Below are 19073 nucleotides of genomic sequence, written 5' to 3' on the forward strand. Positions count from 1 at the left end.
GGTGTGCGCGAGTGGGCTCCCAAGGCGAAACTCTTACTCAGAGCACATGGCAAACAAACCGCGGACCAAAACAAAAGACTTCAACGAAGAACCAAACTTGCTGTGTGAGTGCGCTCGAACGTGTATACATATGCATGTAAGTAAGTATACGTGAGAGAAAGAAATGGTAAAAGCATTGCTGAGCCGAAGAACCAACGGCAGAGCTTCCACCTTGCGAGTGTGTGAGTGTGCAGGTGTGTGAGTGTGTGAGTGCGGCAAGCGAAAGCGTCGCTGCCGCTGAGAAACGAAATGGAATGGCATGAAATTTCTTAGCGATCTTTGAGGATAAGCGCTGGTTTCACTGCGCGCTGCCGCACAGACGTCTACCGCGTTTCGAGGCAGACGTTACGTTCCACCGTTCGGCGCGCAAGAATCGCCAGCTCGTCCAGCTCGTAGAAAGTCGCGCCTGCGCAGAAACTTCACAGCAAGAAAATCGTATAAGAAAATCGTATAGTAGAGAAGAAGAAACAAGATCATATGAAAAGTGTGGAATAGCAACAGCATCATGCTGCCCAAGTGCAATCAAAATGTTGTCCTCTTTTGACTCTGTGGCTTTGCAATCTTAAATTTCACTCCCCCTCTCCGATTTCGATTCGAAGACCACGAATCCGTATTTATAAACTGCCTTGTGTTCTCTGCATATCAAAACGCAAAAGTGAAAGTGAATTTTCGGTGTTTCGGTGCGTGAGTGCCACTTGAATGACAAATATTGATATGCTACAATGAAAACCGGGACCTACTAGCCAACCAAATAAGCTTCGAGAAGAGAAACTATCAAAAAAATAGATACACATATTTCTTTGTGCAAATTGGATTACGGAAAGTTCCCGATCAGCTCAAGGATACCAAGCGGGATTGGAGTACACCTAGCACACAGCGCTATTATCATCAAACAGTTGGATTTGGATATGGCTGCCAACGAGATTATGACACCCACAGTCAATGCGAATTGTCAATACTCGACCAGATATTGTTGTAAGTAGCCTTGAACTTGGCTAGCTACTAACCAGCAGTAGTAACTAACTACTAACTCTATTTTGGGGCTTGAAAGTTTGTCTGCACTGCGTCACTATGCTACAGTGAGAAACTATACATGCAATTCTTCTAAACTAGTTCTACCAATAAGAGGAGTCACACATGCAAGCGCCCCCACAAAAGGCGTTTCAGATCCGTTCGAGTCTGGGTGTTCCATTGGAGTTCAGAATGCCAGGCGAAAGCAACAAACAAACAAACGAAACGATCGAGCGGTGCACTCGGGCAACCTGCGCAGCAAGAAAGAAATTTTCAAAACAAAAAGCAAAAGCTGCTTTTTTATAGAAAGTTTCCCCAGCAAGGGGACCCAACTGGCTGGAGTTGCAGCCAGTTTGGAGTTGGGAGCTGGGAGTTGGAGTTTGGGGCTTGGAGTTTCAAGTCGCCCAGCACTGTGCGATCTGCTACATGCGATGCTGTATGCGATGCTGTATGCGATGCTGTATGCGATGTGTTGCCGTCGTTGAACGTCGGCAGTGACTAGCTGTTTGTTGCTTCTGCTTCTGCAGTATCTGTATCTTTGGCTGGCGATGTATCTGTATCTGTATCTCTGGCTTCTGCCTCGGTCTCGGTCTTTTGGCCTGGCTTTAGCTTCAGCTTCAGTTTCAGCTTTAGCTTTGGCTTTGGCTTTGGCAGCTCGCTTCTGCCGCTGCTACGACACGAATATTAATAGGTGAAAGTTGTTGCTTCGTTGCTTCGTTTTTCTTTCGCCGTCGCAGTAGCCGTCGCTGCCTCTGCCGACGTCGCTGCCGCTTCTACAGCCACAATGGATAAAAAGAAAGAAAGATCCCTTTTCGGGTACAGAATTTATGTTTCCTTTCAGCCATTCAGTAATTTCTCCCCGCTGTCAGTAGTGTTCGTTTCTCAGGCAAATCTCTGAAAGAAATAATTGATGCTTAAATAACTTAATTTATATTTTTTTTGTATTATTTATACACAATATTTGTAATATTTTTTATTAAATGTCTTCTATATAAAAAATATATTTAACATATATTTGGCACCTCTCACATTTTTACTTATTGCACGTATTTCGTGTTAGATTTTTTCTCTCTGTGGGTGAATGTTGTTCGTTGGCTTTGAGTCCTGTCATAAGCTGACCCACTTTCTGGCACATTTCATTGCCATGCAAATGGATTTGAGCGCAAACCAGAAATGCATATCCCTACGAGCGCAGCCTTCAAGCTTGTTTACCACTGCCATTTACCTTTTACCATTACCATTTTACCACTTTACCATTACCATCTACCATCTACCATTACCATTCCCAGCAAACAAAAAGCACAGTTTCTGGCTGCCGTTTTGGGATTTTTATTTCCATTATAATTAAGCGATTACATAAGCCCAGTTTGTTTACAAACTCGGCTGGGCAGGTTAGCGTTCGTTTCGAGTTCAATGTCCCATCGTTGGGTCCCCAGATTGCAACAGTTCCTGCGCGACGCGTGTGGATCTCTCTCGAACGTATACGTAATATTTGTGTTTTGCTTGCTTCTGCTTCTGCTCTAGGGCCAACTAGATTTCGATTTTGATTTCAATTTCGATTTGGATGTGCTCTCTACACCAATTTATGAGCAGTAGTTAGTTTCATAAATATTTTGTATGTCTGACTCCCTGGCACGCGCAATTATCGCGAATGACGCATCGGATTTTCTGTTGGCCAAATAATCGATGCCAAAACACACCAAAACACTGCTGAAGTACATAACAAGAAAATAGTTTAAATGCTGGCGTTGGCGAGCAGAGTGTTGGATTGTTGTTGTGTTGTAGTACTGGAGTGTTGGAGTGGAATTGGAATCGAAATTGGATTGGAGTGGAGGTTGCCCAATAATGCCGTTAGATGATAAACCGCTAAAAAATATTTGTATATCACCCCACCGCCAATACACACATCCATCCATCCATTTCTTTAGTGTTATTTCTGCGATTGGTGTTTCTGTTTTCTATTTTCGTTTCGTATGGACATTATGCAATCTGCCATCTTGAATCTGGTCATTTGTCTGGAAGTTGGAGGAAAGTCACAGATACCATCGATGGTAGCATCAGATCGTATCTGACCAATGCCATTAGCCATTGGCCACTACGCAATTCTGCTTGTTATGAAAGTGAAAATGCAGAGTGGCCTTAGTGCCTTAGTAATAAAGTTAGATACTGGTGCTTTCTACACTGGAACTTGCGTGAATTCCTCACATTTGCAGCGCTCTTCAGGCAACTTCCTACTTCGACACGTAGCCATCGTTATGCAATTGCTTATTAATTCTTTTATAATGCCAGCTTTGTGGGTTAGTGCTTTTTCGGCAGCCGCCGTTTAATTGGCCATCCGACGTGCGAGCAAAAGTTGGTAAAAAGGTAGAAGTGCGGCTGGAAGTCGGGAAACGCTTCAGATGTGCGACCATTTGAATTTCAATAGCTGGAGGCAGATGTGGCCATTCGAAATGCCTTTATGCAATCCGGGGAAAAGACTCTTGGCCTAGCAACCGAAATATAAAAACAACGTAACTGCCCAGGGGCTCGTAAGCACAAACTCAGTGATCGATGGGGGAAATGTGTAAAACAAAAAAACGAAAAATGTAGACACATTTCTCCACTGGAGTTGCAATTAATTCGAAATTACCCATGATAGAATCGCGTTCGCCGCAGACATTATTGTTCGCCAAAATGTAAAGAAACATAAATGAACCATTTGTATTTCGCACGAACTGAGAAGACTGGTGGCAAAGACCACAGAAAACGGCAGAGAAAGAAATGCCTCATTTTATTTTTACATCCTCCATTCATCGTACTACAGTATCGCAGTAATCTTACCTTTCTTTTGCTCACTCCGCTGGACTACCGCAACAGTGGCGCCCTCTATGGCTTACCTGGTATTGGTATTGGCACTGCTTAATGGTTTATTAGAACTTTCACTTTAGGTCCGCTCGCTTCAATTTGGGGCTCCTCTGCGTTTTTTTTTTTTCGCTCTGCGCTCTGCGGCTGGAATTGAATAATAGGTGTTGGGAATGAAGAAGAAGTGACCCAGAAAGTGAAGATGCTGAGACGTCCAATCAGTGCTGATGAGTAATAGTTTCCCAACATTAGGTGGGCTGTCTTGGGCGCTCGATAGAAAGTTAACGAACTAAATTCGAGGCGCTACTAATGCACCACACACAACCACAAGTCATCTCATTTCGAGTGGATAATTGCAGGTGAGGGCGCTGAAATGATCAGAAACGGCGAATAGCAAAAATAAATCATATAAAAAACATTTTGGCTAGCGTGTGGGGAAGGTTAAGTTTTTATGTAAGATGCCGCAATTTAATATGATTTTTATTTTCTTGGCTGGCGGACAAGACATCTTGAGGTTCGCCAACATCAACAATGGCTTTAATAAATGATTTGTTGTTTGAATATTTTTCGGTTTTTTCGCGTTTTTTTGGCACTCGCTTTGAAGCATTGTTTCAATATCTGCCCCGATGTATCGACAGCACGTAATGCCATGCGTATGCGTATGCGTCTATATCTGTATCTACTACCGCTCATGTAGGTGTGTGTGTGTATGTTGGCTCTTACCGCTATTTACATTAACATTAGAGCTTTAGGTTTACGGCGTTTTTTCTTTTTTTCAGTTTTTTTTTGTCAGTTTTTTTCTTTTTCTTTATGCTGCTGCCGCTTCTGACAGCGCAAAGTGAAAGTTTTCGTAAGACTGAAAGACTGTAAGACTGTAAGTATGTGAGCTGAGCTGAGTCGCGCTAAGCCAGCGATACCAGCAAAGCCAGCGAATCGTGCGAACGCACCGAAATCAGGTGGCTATATCTGTTCGCAGCGATTGGCCAGCCTCGATAAGAATATTAATGCGGCGTGCTGATGAAACCAAAAGTGATTTTCTCGGTGACACATTTCTCCGCTGTCTGTCCATTGCGTCTCGCTTTCAAATAATGCCCATACTCATTAGCAAGGCGTTAAATCACACGGGCGGTAATTGCTTAGAAAACGCAAGCATGCAAATGGTAAGTGTTTGCACTTAGCCCCGGCCAGAAATCGCTCATCCGCCGTGTTGCACTTTCGAAAAAAACGCAAGGGGAGCTAGAAATTGTGCAGCACTCCAAGTGCATGACAAACAGTGCAATTGGAGGAGGTGGAGAGCAGAAATCTTTTGTAAAAGTTCATAAACCTTCTCGCAAACAATGAGATTACAACGAATTTCGGCTTCTGCAGCTGGAAAATCAGGCAAAGTAAAGACCAAGCTGCATACAAATACACATGCATGCACGAGTACGAGTACATGAAAAGTTAAACAAAATTTTCCCAAAGCAACGGCGCAGAGAAATGCACAAAGAAGGCGCATAAAAAATATTTTTCCTAAATTACTTCTGACGATGTCGAGGATAATGATAATTGCCATGATGATCGTAATGCCCGTGATGATGATGATGATAATGATGATGATGATGACGTTGCTGGTCATGATTATATGTAGTGCGGAATTTCCACAGTTGGTTAGCGTACATTCAACTGCAAAATGGAAAAGCAGAAAGCACAAAGAGAAAAGCCCGCTGGCGAAAGATAGAAAATTCCCCGCAACAAGTTGCCTTGTTGCTTTGGTTCCACGACTCTGTCAGTTTTGGTTTATATCATCCGAGGCTTTCCCGCTTTTCCATCCATCCAACCATCCATCCATCCATCCATTTATCCATCTATCCATCTATCCATCCATCCAGCCTATTAGCAACTGCATAAAGACACACACATACGAACGTCAGTGGTCTTTGTTTGGCTTTGACTTTCTTCTTCTAGGTTTTCGCTGGAAAAATCATAACAAACAAGAGTGTTTCTTTTACCGTTCGCCCGTTGGTTACTGCTATCTCCAGACTCATTTGTGCATCATTTGGGAGAAAGTAAAAGCCAAGAATTAAATGCCACTAGCCGTTGGCTGAAGCTGAATCTGAAGCTGCAGTTGCAGTTGCAGCTAAAAGCCAAAGCCAAAACTGCATCTTGGTCGATGACTTACATGGTAAGTGCAGCCGCAACTGCCTGGCACACGGGGCGTATGCGCATTATAGCCGCTGGTCCCTGGCGTGCGGAGAAAACACCGAAAGAAAAGCAGCGGCAGTAGAAAACTGAACTGAACGGCGAACTGAAACAGCATCTGATGGAAAGCCACATGATGACGGTCGGCTACAATTTCAATGCAATCGGTTTCGAATTGGGAGTCTGGTTTCCGTGGCTTTTGCCCAAGCTGAGGCCCATACGCATTCTTGCATTCGTTTGGGCATCGCCTTCAAGTTGAATGCATTTTTGCCAGCGAATGGCAGCGAAAAACTATTTGAAGTTCACGGTGAACTTTGCAAACTGGGCATAGAAGTGTAGCTTCACTTATTTCTGCAGGTTTCTGTTTTATTATTCATTTGCGACTGCAGCAAGGGGCATTACTTTGAAATTCCAAATCCAGCAGAATTGGAGCGCAATCTATTGACCATCCTAGGCAATTGGAATTGGAATTGTAAATCGTAAAGTGGAGGGAATCCGCAGGTATTAAGAATCGAACTCTGTCAATCCAGCTTCCATCAATCAACGTCGCACCACAGACCTTATCGCTGCCCAATCTGGCGTGTAGTGCCATACCATTAATCCAATCCAGTTCCATTCTCCGGCCTCGGCGATCTGCCTATCACTTTCAGTGTTCGGTTATCGGGAGTAGGGCACGTCAAATGCTTCATTAATTCCCGCTTGCAGTTGGATGGAACAAAAAACGAACTAGAAAAAGAAAAAGAAAAATGAAAAGAAAAGAAAGAAAGACGTACACAAATCCTGACCCAATTAGAAATTCTCACGCAAAGAGGAGACTGAAAGCGAAGAAATGCTGTTCGGTGGACGGTGGACACGCTGAGTCTAACAGTCTAACAAGAAGAAAATGGAGAAAAAACGAAGCGTCACGGCTAACAATTCCACGTTTAATCAAACAAACAAAGAATTAAGCAAGAAGAAAACTTGCCATAGCCTTCCAATATCTGCCTGTTGGTGAAAGAAAAAGAAAAGTGCAGGAAGCCAAATAAGCGTGGCAAAAAGAAAGCAAGCGAAACGAAACGAACGCGGCTCAGCACAATGGAACCGGCCAAAAGAAGCTTACCTACCACCAACTATCCATCGAACAACGATATAAACACTGAACACTAAACACTGAACACTTTCAGCCATTCTAAGTAGCCATAGTCCGTGGCAATAAAAATAACATTCGAATTCGAGGTAGCAGCCAATTATAAAGGCAACGTGATTGGACACCCAAACATGCCCAAAAATCAAAGAACGAATCATTAAGATCCACAAACTGAAATGAAAGAAAAGAAAATAACCCAGTACCATACAATGCGTGCACAGAAAGAAATACTCTTCCATTTCTGTTCTAACGAAATAATCTGCTCTACAGAGATACTTATCTGCATACAGCCAGGATCTTAGTAAATCACCTTCTTTTCGCAACAAGAAACAGAGCAAATAACCTCCATAGCTGTTAGATCATAAATACTAATGCCGAAGAGCTGCAGACCCATTAAAATCCTATTCTCGCCGTGTAGCAGCGATGGGCCTGCATTTCCGAGCCAAGAACCGGTTCTCGGCCCACGAAAGTGCTCCAAACGGAAGTGAAGCACGTAGAGAAGCCAACTCAGCGATAGTGATGGAGAGAGGCAGATTAAGAATCGTCATCGGGCGAGAAGAGTTGGCTTTGGCTCGAACACTGAAGACTTACTCCACTCCACTCGACTCCGAAATATAGGCCAAAAGAGAAACTAACGGTAAACGCGGTTTCTTCGCCCCTTTGGCAAGCGAGTTGGACTGTCTGCGCAAGAAGCGCAGAAGCGCAGAAGCGACCACCACAGCATCAGCATCATCAGCAGCCGAGGATTTGGGTTACATAAAAGGGCGCAAACGGAAAGTAGAAACCGAAAGAAGCGAGAAGCGAGAGGCCCCATAAAGTGGCCAAAACCAACACACTCAAGCACCCGAGCACTTACGAGCACACACACACACACTCAGAGCCACACGCATTAAACTTGTTGCGAAGAAAGTGAAACTTTTGTGTGAGCCAGAGCTGTCTTCAGTCTTCTGCCCCTTAACCCCGCGTGCCCCTGCATATACCAGTACATATATATAAAGATATAGATAAATATATATGCGAATGTATCTGTATCTGCGAAAGGGGAGCGTGGAACTTCAGCGTGTCACGATCAAGCGCGTAGAGCAACGCAGAAGGTTGAGGTTGTTTTGCAAGCTGGCGCTGCCTGCGAATTTTGCTCAGTCTTCAGCTTGTTATGTTTACTTATTTGGCTGGCCAGCGATTTTCGTGCTTTATTTGTGTTTCGTATTTTACTTTTTTTTTTTTGTGATTTTTTGAATCTGACGCGGAGATTTCTTAACGAGCGCTCTTTTGGGTTGGGCTAGGTTATAATGCTGCTGCTGGCAAACCATTAAACGAATCGAATGGGGGCTTGGGAATTGCTCAACCATCTAACCAGCGAACTGATGTCGATCTAATACCCCTTACCTTGACATAGAGCAGGCCAGTGAGTAATAGAGTTTCACAAAGGCAAACCCCCGGCGAGCCAAAATTAGAAAGTACTCCAGTGCATCGGCATTCTGGCCGACGAGTCAGCGGAAAATCCAGTAAAATCATGATTACACTTGAATGTAATTGAAGTGAGGAATTTGATCATAAATATTTTATGGCAAGCTTAAGACATTCACATAAATATTAGTGTTTTATTCGATTCGAGTAGTTGAGTTTGATCATAAATGTTTCTCCAAGGAAACTAAATTACATGGTAGCTTGATTTTCTTTCGGTGTAGTCTGCAGAATGCAGTGACCAAACTTTTCCCAAGTTGTTCCCAGCCAAATCAAAGCGATTGCCGCTTGAGCTTTTTCCTAGATCCGGCTTCGAATGCTCGCCTCGCTGCATCGGCAAACAATTTTCTCTCCGAGGAAAAACAGTTGGAAAATCCAGGCAAGGCTGAAAAGCGGCGCTTGTGCGACTTCTTGCCGCATTGAGAGCCACAAGACAAGAAATCGACCGCAGCCGAAGTCAAGAGCCGAAAGACGAAAACTTGGCCCGAAGACTTGGCCATCGGGAAAAGTGAGCGAGTAGAAATTACGGTAAATAAATAAAGAAAGACGGCTAAGAGAAATAAGCAAACGCAAACGCGAACGCAAACGGCGTCGTCATGAGCGAAAGTGAAATCTGCTAATGAATTCTTCAACGTTGAATAGTTTTCAGTCATTATGGACATCGTCGTACATACGTATATATATATGTACATACATACGTATACAGTGCCGTTGTACGTGGCGTATACTTGATACTTGATGGCTGCCCGTGTGCGCGGCTGAGTGCCATGTAACCGGGCAGAGGCAGCCATTCCTCCATTTCGGCGATCACTTGACGGACCTGCGCATCTGCAACTGGAAACCGGGATGGGAATGCTCGCACTGAGCGAAAAAAAGCTATTAAACTATTATATATGATCTATGATAATATCAGCACACCTAACACCTATAGCTAGAAGAATATATGCCAATATTGAATGGGTTTCATGGGTTGTGGGCTATAGGTTATGAATCTTATGGCTAATTCAATTAGATTGCAAATTTCTTTCTGTGTAGAAGCCCAGAGCTGCTACCTCGGTTTTGGCTCCAGCTGGAGATGCAGTTTCGATTTTGGGCTCTGGTACGCGGTTTCAGCGAGTAAAAGTTACTAGATTCGTTATAGCAATTAACCACAAGGCTCAGAGCCGCAAATGGCCGAGCAGGCATCGATGCCGATCCGCTGCCAGATGATTGCAGTGATTATCCGATTCCGACTGCCAGTCCGACTGCCGACATTCGGGTTCATTGAAACCCGGTGCAGTTTTCTATAATTCGCCACTTCGGCCGCCGTTATGGCCAGAGGTCTTTATCGATGGAGTGCGGCTTAAACTTGAAATGCATTTGGCAGGTGGAAAGTGGCCGCCAGCCAGATCAATGCCCCTCGATTTATCTCCCGATTTTGCGCAGTGCCTAACTACAAGCCATTCTTGCGAACTGTAACTGATTTGTATGGTTTCCATTTCTTATTTTCAGGGGAGGCGGAAAAAGTCAAATCATTGATCAGATTGCGGGCGGAACTGTCGCCTTTGTTCACTGGCAAGCGAAATGCCTCCAAATATGCCTGGGCGTAAGTGATCAGTAATCCCCCATTGCATAACTCCTATTTAAACTTGACTTCTAATCCTCAGCGTGGTGGAACGGGAGCTCAATGTGCCGCTGCCGCTGTCGAAGATCATCAAGAAGTGGAACAATCTGCTGCAGGAGTACAAGGCCATCAAGATGTCCGAGGAGCCAAAGCGACGCGAGTGGCCCTTCTTCACCCTGATGGACGTGTACTTCAGCGACCAGGTGAACGATCCCTCACTGCGTCTCTTCTCGTCCACCAAGACGCTCAAGGAGACCCTCGACGACAGCGTCTTCGAGGATGATCCAATCATCGCCTCGGCCATTGCGGCGGCCACCAGCGGGGCCTACATGGACATCGATGAGCTCATCCGGCGGCAGAAGGAGCGTGCCGCCCTGGCCGCCGAGCGGAAGTTGGCTGCCGCTGCCAGCGGAGGCGTCGGTGACTACAAATTCGAGCTGAAGCCCATGCTCTCGAACAGCAAGTTCAATAGCAACAGCGAGATGGCCAAGCTGTCCAAGAGCGTCGACGACCTCTCCATGCAGCAGTACAAGATCAAGCAAGAGCTAATGCGCCAGCGGGAACAGGAGCAGCAGGAGAACATGGTCAAGATCAAGCAGCACGCACGCCAGCAGCAGCAGCAGCAACAGCAGCATCACCAGCAGCAGCAGCAGCAACACCACCAGGCCCAGCAGCAGCAGCGATTCCTGGGCCACCAGCAGGCGCTGTCGCCGCATCCACACCGTTTGTCGTCCTCCTCGACGCCACCGGCTTTGCAGCATGCGCTGCAGCAGCAGCAACAGCACATGCTGCAGCAGCATCAGCTGCAGCAACAGCTGCAACAGCAACAGCAGCAGCACCAACAGCAGTTGCAGCAGCAGCAGCAACAGCACCACCAACTCGCTCATCCCCACCAGCCGCACACACCGCGCCCCAGTACGCCACCCACCACGGCGCAGCAGATCCACATCACGGCCACCCAGCACCAGGCCGCCCAGCAGCAGCTCCACCAGCAGCAGCAGCCGTCGCACAAGCAGCAGCAATCCTACGCCGATCCCAACACCATCGACCAGTACCTGTTGTCATGGAACAACTTCCATGGGAACATGTGCCGCGGCTTCCACTCCCTGCAGAAGGACGAGAAGATGGTGGACGTCACCATCGCAGCCGGCGGCAAGATTTTTAAGGCCCACAAACTGGTAAACTAGCGGATCAGCGCCAGGAACTCCTGTACTCATGCATCGCACCCTCTTTTTGTTTGGTCCTTCTCGTTGCAGGTCCTGTCCGTTTGCAGTCCCTACTTCCAGCAGATCTTCCTGGAGAACCCATCGAGTCACCCCATCCTGCTGATGGCCGACGTGGAGGCCAGTCACATGGCCGGTCTGCTGGACTTCATGTACAGTGGCCAGGTGAACGTCAAGTACGAGGATCTGCCCGTTTTCCTGAAGGTCGCCGAAGCCATGAAAATCAAGGGGCTGCACACAGAGGTGGGTTTTCTATAGGTTGAATCACCGATGTTAGGTGGACTCCATAAGACATAAAGTGTAGATAAGGAAGTAACCAAAGACCACTTGGAAGTACACTGATGACATCCAAAAATACAACTTTAAGCAGTTGTAGTAGTTAAAGAATGTCAGCCACTTTTTTTTTTTGATAAGAGTACAAAAGGAGTAAAACACCATTCCGCAGCTCAAAATTAAATCTCAAGTTATTGCTTAGGGTGATACGAGTTTTTCTCTAAGTGCAACCTCTCGCTTTCACTTGCAGAAGAACCTGGACAGCGATGCCAGCGACATCAGCTCGCCGCACGAGAGCGACGGCACCGAGTGCCGTTACGAGCGCGGAACGCACAGCGTGAACATCACCAGCGGCCATGCCGCCGGCTATGGAGGAGTACCGCCCCCGCAGCAGTCCTCGCCATCGCCCTCGCTCAATGGACCCAACCGCTGCCCCACGCCCCTCTCCAGCGGCGGTTCCGGCAATCCCAACTACGCCGGCTTCCGGGAGCACATCAAGTCGAAGGCCACGCTGGCCGAGAACTTCATAAAGAATCTCAACAGGAACAACAACAACAACAGCAGCAGCAACAACTACAACCACCTGGGTGGCAGCAACGGTAGCCTCAACCTGACGGAGGCGGAGAGCAACTCCTTTGCCATCCTGCAGGCGAACAGCAAGAAGATGCTGGACTCGGCGCGCAAGCAGCACAAGTATCTGGCCAAGCGCAAGATCCTGATGCACTACAACACGGAGCTGGGTGGCGAGAAGCGGCTGAAGGAGATGGAGCGGGATCGCTATCCGAGTGCCGAGCAGCATGACGACGCCTTGAACAACAACCACAGCCACGCCACGGACAACATTATGGAGCCCATCATTACGACCATTGTGCCACAGACGCCGCCACCTTCCACGCACAACAACAACTTCAAGATCCGCCTGGTGGAGAGCCATCACCTGACCAACAACAACAACAACAACCAGAATCAAAATCAGAATCAGAGCAACAACCACAGCACCAGCAGCAGCAGTCCGCAATCGAGCAACTGCAACAACGACAACGACGAGGAGGCACTGAATCTGGTCCAGATACCCAATGCCAACGGGGGCAGCAGGAACAGAGAGGCCACGCCCACATGCGCGACTCCCACGCCCGACATTCAGCTGATCAAGCGGGAAGTGGAGACGGAACTGCCGCCGGCGGAGAACCTTAACAACAACAACGGACACGACGACGAGATGGCTGGAGCAGGATATGATCGCAAGTACGACGACAACAACAACAACCGCGGATTGGACATGGAAACGGACTCGAACAACAACAACAGCAAGCCGGGAGGCGACAACAACAATGGTATAGCACTGGCGCTGGGCAAGCACAGGCTGCTGAGTGCGATCAATAGGAGCATGGAGCAGGAGCACCCCGATCAGGATCAGCAGGATCAGGAGGCCGATCACGGCGGTAACAACTGCACTAGCGACGACAACAACAACAACAATCACAGCCAGCACCTGGACCTGAGCACCATCAAGAACATAGCCACGGCGGAGATCCTGTGCGGACTCAAGAGCAAGGTGCTCAAGCTGGAGGAGGAGCAGCGCGAGCGGGAGCGCGAAAGGGAGCGGGAACGGGAAGCCTGTCGCAGCCTCAGCGAGATCAAGAATGCGGAGTGATCGATCCCCCTGGATCGATAAGTGGATGCCCACTGCCCACTGCCCCCCAGACAGACAATTATGCATTTGATTAAAACCCAGCATGGAGCGGCATCTGAGCGGCCGACTCTGTGTTTGCTAATTATAGTTATTTATTATACCACTTAATATCGTTAATGTAATTGTAATGACCTGACCCCACATGAACATTGGTTAGTTTGGTAGGCCTAGCATTCGCCCAGCACACCATTTAGAATCCCTAGCAGCTAAGACTCACGAATCATTAACGTATCGTATTGTATCGTATCGTATCGTATCTTATCGTATCGTATCGTATCGTATCGTATGGTATCAGATCGCTGATTACCGAACGAATTACAAACTTAATATTAGCACTTTGGAAATTGGCCCTGTTGCAATACGAATTAAGCCCATGTTAAACATATTAAACATATTGATATCGTTTAATAATGTATGTGTAGAGCAGTATGTTGTAGAATAATACGCCCCCCAGCCGCACTTTCGACTTCGATATTCAGCTCTTACATTATTTATACACACATATCGTACTACGAATGTATCTCAACACCAATCACGCATGCATATGAACACCTCCCCCCATACATACTATACATACATTGCCCCATATACCGACGAGTATAGTAACGACGACTCGGCCCCGACCATCTGACCAGGTACCACTGTACGCATGTAACACTGTACTTATGTACCACTGGAACGGGCCGTCATCTGCAAAGGATCAGAAAGAAAGGAACAATATATGTATCTCGTTTTTAGTTTTAACTTGCCAGACCTTCTCAATGAGCACTCAGATAACTCGGTTACATGCGATCGTATTCAGCTCGGCGCTCAACTTTCACCCAGAAGTGGTTCCGGATCTTGTTAATTGTTGTATGTACATGCCCATGTGCCTGGAACCCAGCCCCAAGACCCCAAGCCCCGAAGTCCCCAAGCCCCCAAAAAGATATATACGCACGACTTTTGGGACAACCAGAATTAGCAAGGCACAGTGTAACTCGTACAATATTTATTCAGCTCCTTTACATTAAAAACAAAGCTTGTGTAATGTTTTTGCTGTTGAACATTTTTTTATTGTAAATGAATTAATGAATGAATAAAGAACCCAACACATTCAAAATCCTCGCTAGCGTTTTAATTGGCATATTGCAAAAGTAAGTTAGTTGGCTAAGCATCTTGAAAATTGTTCCAATTTTAGCATGGTTCAAATGAAAATCTATACTTTACAAAGCAAAGTTAATTTAACTAATAAGTTAAGTAAGCTAATAAGAAAACCTAAAGTTGAACTTATTGAGAAACATATATATATATATTCAAAGAAAGTAGCAAATGATATTTATATGTGATCCTTGTTTCGGCGGAAAGTTCAAGGACCCGAAGTGCTCAGATACACTGATACAAAAATGTGCTGCGTTGTGTAGCCTGGACTCTCCTGTACCTCTCACCAACACACGCACAGCACTCGCACAGACAGGACTCGTGCTCTCTCTCTATCTCTCCTCTCACTTTCTCCCTCTCTGGCTGACATCCCTTACGCGACCTCGACGCGAGGAGAGTCAGTGGAAGAGCACTCGCCGAAGAGAGTGGTTCAGTGCGCTCAATGCGGCGGCGCAGAGACGCGGAAAGTGAAATGGAAGGAGCAAGGACGAAATACATTTTGTGTATTTTCGGCGGTCGGCGGTTGGGGGCGCGCCGTTTTTTGCCCTTTTTTCGCGCGCGCCCGTCGTTGTAATTGAAAACTACACCGTGGCACGAAGGCGGCCCGAAGTCCTGCCCAAATCTCGCACTCACACCGGCGCAGTCGGTCGCAGTTGGTCGCACTCGGGCGCACGCATACACACACACGCACGCCGGCACGAAGGACGAGCGAAAGGACGAAGCCGAGTGGCAAACGAGCACCGCCGCCGCGGCAGTTCTCTGTTCTCCGCTCTGTGTGTGGTTGTAAAAAGGCGAAAACGTCACGGGAAAAACCGGTTAATAAATTATTGCTAATCGAATGGTAAAATGCACACTAAATATATATAAATAAATCCGAATGCGAATGCTTCAAAATCGAACTAACTGCCCCGAAAACGCCCCCGAAAAGTGTGCATAGAAGAAATGCCGTATGAAGCGCCCAAGAGCAGTGAAAACTCCCAGTGAAAAGCCAAGCGGTGAAAATTTCCAACGGCACAACGTACGCTCGCTGGCGTTCCTTTTTTTTCCTACGCAGTCCATTGTTTTGCGGCCATATAAACTGCGCAAAAGGCACAGGATGCGTGGAGCGGATGTGAAAAGTTGATACACTTCCAAGCCACAAGCGATACGCTTGTGTCCGCAGGATACACCCTGCAAAGTACAGCAGTAGCCGGAACCCATCGAGATGCCAGGATTAAGGACGAGCCCCAAGCGCCCGGTGTCCAGAGGAGCACCCTCGCGAGCCGGGAGGTCCTGCATCGAAACCCCCATATCAAAAGCGCATTAAGTACATCTCGCCCTTGGGCGGTACTCCCAAAAAAAAAGTATTCAAAATCAGCAAGGATATACGCTCCTGGAGGTGAGGACTACGAAAGTGGCTGCGTCGGCGGCCGTCGCCCTGAAACAGGAACAAAGCCGAAGGATCAAGGAGGAGCGGGAGTGGCTGAACAACAACAATCAGCAATGGCCATAAATGAATTTTACGTATTTCGGTATACACACTACAAACGCCGACTAGCGCCAGGACCAAAGCCAGAGCCCCAGGACGATGGGTTCGAGTTAGAGTTCCATTTCGAGGATGACGATGATGATGATTATGAGGAAAGGCCAGAGGGAAATGGAAAAGGAATAGGAATAGAAATAGGCAAAGGAAATGGAAATGGAAAAGGAAAAGGCATAGACAAGGGTGGGTGGCTCTAGACCAAGTCCGTCTGCGATTGTACGAGTAGTAAAACACACACACACAGGCACAGCAGATGGCGTATAGAGAAAGAGTGCCAACAGGAAGAGGGAGAAGAGAGTGTGTATGTGTGTGAGTGCGGGAGAGAGGACATAAGGGATGGTCGCCGCTTACTGTTCATACACACATCTCTGTGTATTGTACTACTCGACTGCAAAAACTGCAGCGGACGCAGGATGCGGAGGGGGAGGGGAGGGAGTAAAGGAGCGGCAACAACAAACCGAGACTAGCCACAAATCAATCAGCCGACAGGGAAACACCCTACACAGCGAGAAAATATGTTTGATCAAATCTTTTTTAATCGGTGATCTCCAAAATGGGTTTATTCAAATATCAATGATCCTAGTATAACATGTTTTTGTCCTAATGAAACAAATGAAAATTGTTTAATCTTTTCTTTATCTCCAATCATCCAATTCATATATTTTTGGTAATGGTAATAACTTTAAACACTGCTTTTAAATATAGGGCATTTCCTAGAAATAATTATATTTTTTATCGAGACCAACTTTGGCTTTCCAAAAATAGAATTTCAGCGCCGTTTGTCTCAGTGCGCATTTAAACTCAATTACCGGAGATCCTTACTAGCCAAGAATGGGGTTAGACCAGTCATCATCAGTCCTTCCCCTAAATGTCTCGAAATGTATCTAAAATCGAATATGCCTTGGGCCGCAGCTACTCAAATTCAATTTCAAAAAATTCGTCCTTTTTGGCCGGAGTGGTAGTGGTGGTGGTTGTTGTTCCTGCCGCCGCCTGATCCTGAGTCCTGTGTTCTGAGTCCTGGGAAGGGCATGTTAAGGGTGAACCGGCAGCACTCACACACACACACACACACGTGTGTACATATAAAGCGGCCAGACGGACGTACAGACAGCGGCGGGAAGCACAGTTAGACTGGATGGCAGACGATTCAGCAGCGGCAGAGGGCGGTGGTCGCCGTCGCAGTCGACGCCGGCGTACGCACACACACTCATGCAAATGCACTAGCACATAGACAGGCACATCCTGCGATGCATACACATATGTATGTGTGTAAATATGTATGCAACATGCAACGAATTTCGGCTACTTAACCTACAGAACAAAGGAGGATACAGAAAAAATGAAACGTAAGGAAGTCGGGCTGGGAAGGATAAGCCTGCGCAAGGCGCGCAAAAGGACACGCGCACACACAGAGCCGCACTCACCCACACACAGACACACACCCACACACACACGGACACACACTCTCAAGACTAATTTAATCCTCTAGCTCAGTTCAGAATTCAGTTCCAGTTCCCTCGGCAACCGAACCGCCCCACTCAGACGAATTATACGAGAGTCCGGAAATGGGAAAACTACAGGATACAACCAACCCACACCAGCACACACACAGATTCTCTCGTTCGTGCACTCACACACACATACACACGCATGAAAGCCGCTTAACGTTACGTTAGTTACTTTACGCTGCGCATTTAGCGGCATGTCGTTATTACGCCCTAAACGCCTTACGTCGTCGCCGGTTACGTGAATTACATCGGGTGTGTGTGTTATGTGACGGGTGTGTGTGTGTGCGTGTTCGTCGACGTTACCTCGTATCTTACTTTCAATGTCATCAAAAAGGGCTGAAGAAAGATATTTCTGCATTTGAATCGTATCACAGCCAGCTTTGATGGGCATTGCAATGAGCATCGATAGTAAGTGCGACCTGTGACCTGTGAACGCTCGACCCCGCTCGATGCGAACGTAGAAAGCCAGTTCGCGAATTGGGGATAACGATTGGATGCTAAGCCAACAAGTGTTCGTGATCCAAGCCATAATTCTTACGTAACTCCTCAAAGGGTTGTGAAATGTCGCCTATTATCTACTCATATCACAGCCATTTTGATGAGTTTCGTGCGAATCTCGGCAACTTATTTCATGTATTTCAAACATATTTCATAATCGATTGACCCACGTCTTTCTTATACCATGTCGTTAAAATGTTTGTGAACTTATGTATTCGCAATCATATCACAGCCATTTTGACGAGTTTGGGTAAAGAAATCTCAACAATTTCGGAAAAGTAATAAGGATACACAAAAGTTTTAGATGTTTTGTTTTTTTTTTTTGTTTTGTTGTTTTTTTGTAGTTTTTGTTTTTATTTAAATTTATAATAATTGTTATTTTTATATTCTTTTTTTCATTTAAGGAAACTTGAAGGTTTACAAAACAAAACAGACCACAACAGATGCTTCTAGATCATACGAAATATAACCAAACCGATTTATGATGGGCAAAGAAGTAATACGGATTGTTTTCGTTAATTTATGTTAATTTTGGGACAACGGAGGCACTAAAACCCAAAGGAAGCCTGACTCAAGCTCTTGCTTTTACATTAGCTTCTGCCTGTAAAGCTAGCAAGGAAATTTCTTCGAGCAACATCAAAACAATCATTCATATCGATGTCATTACGTTTCTGGTAAATGCTGGCGAAAGAAGTGTAAAAGAGGCGGAGAAGTGGCAACAAAATTCAATTTAAACAAAAATTAATTAGTTCTACCGAATTTCGAAATGAATAAGAAACGAATAAATTTGAAGCTCTCTAAAATCTCACATTCGTTTTTCATTTCCCGCAGGGCAAGCAAAGAGCTTCCATCCAGCTTACAGCCTCGATCTCCTAACTCTTCGAGCTCTTTCCGAACCGAGTTCACATTATATGCTAAAGTAAGTTTACAATCGGAATGCTGGATGAAGCGCGG

At 46.2% G+C, this 19073-nt stretch overlaps 1 protein-coding gene and 1 long non-coding RNA gene across 2 annotated transcripts; one reads left to right on the forward strand and one right to left on the reverse strand.

The window, feature by feature from the left end:
• The first annotated feature begins 670 nt into the window (after nt 1-670).
• LOC6537171 (broad-complex core protein) lies at nt 671-18922 on the forward strand. The gene is made up of 6 exons (XM_015192692.3): nt 671-1014; nt 10154-10247; nt 10309-11443; nt 11522-11731; nt 12012-15432; nt 18524-18922. Exons 1-5 carry the CDS (start codon nt 948-950, stop codon nt 13413-13415), a joined length of 2910 nt encoding a protein of 969 aa, XP_015048178.1. The 5' UTR covers nt 671-947; the 3' UTR covers nt 13416-15432; nt 18524-18922.
• Nucleotides 6418-7419, reverse strand: LOC120321804. Its single transcript, XR_005561526.2, has 2 exons — nt 6858-7419; nt 6418-6798 (listed from the first exon to the last, which is right to left on the reverse strand). It is a non-coding gene; the product is annotated as an uncharacterized LOC120321804 (long non-coding RNA).
• Nucleotides 18923-19073: the final 151 nt, after the last annotated feature.

Source organism: Drosophila yakuba, chromosome 3R (assembly GCF_016746365.2).
Source record: "Drosophila yakuba strain Tai18E2 chromosome 3R, Prin_Dyak_Tai18E2_2.1, whole genome shotgun sequence".
NCBI lineage: Eukaryota > Metazoa > Arthropoda > Insecta > Diptera > Drosophilidae > Drosophila > Drosophila yakuba.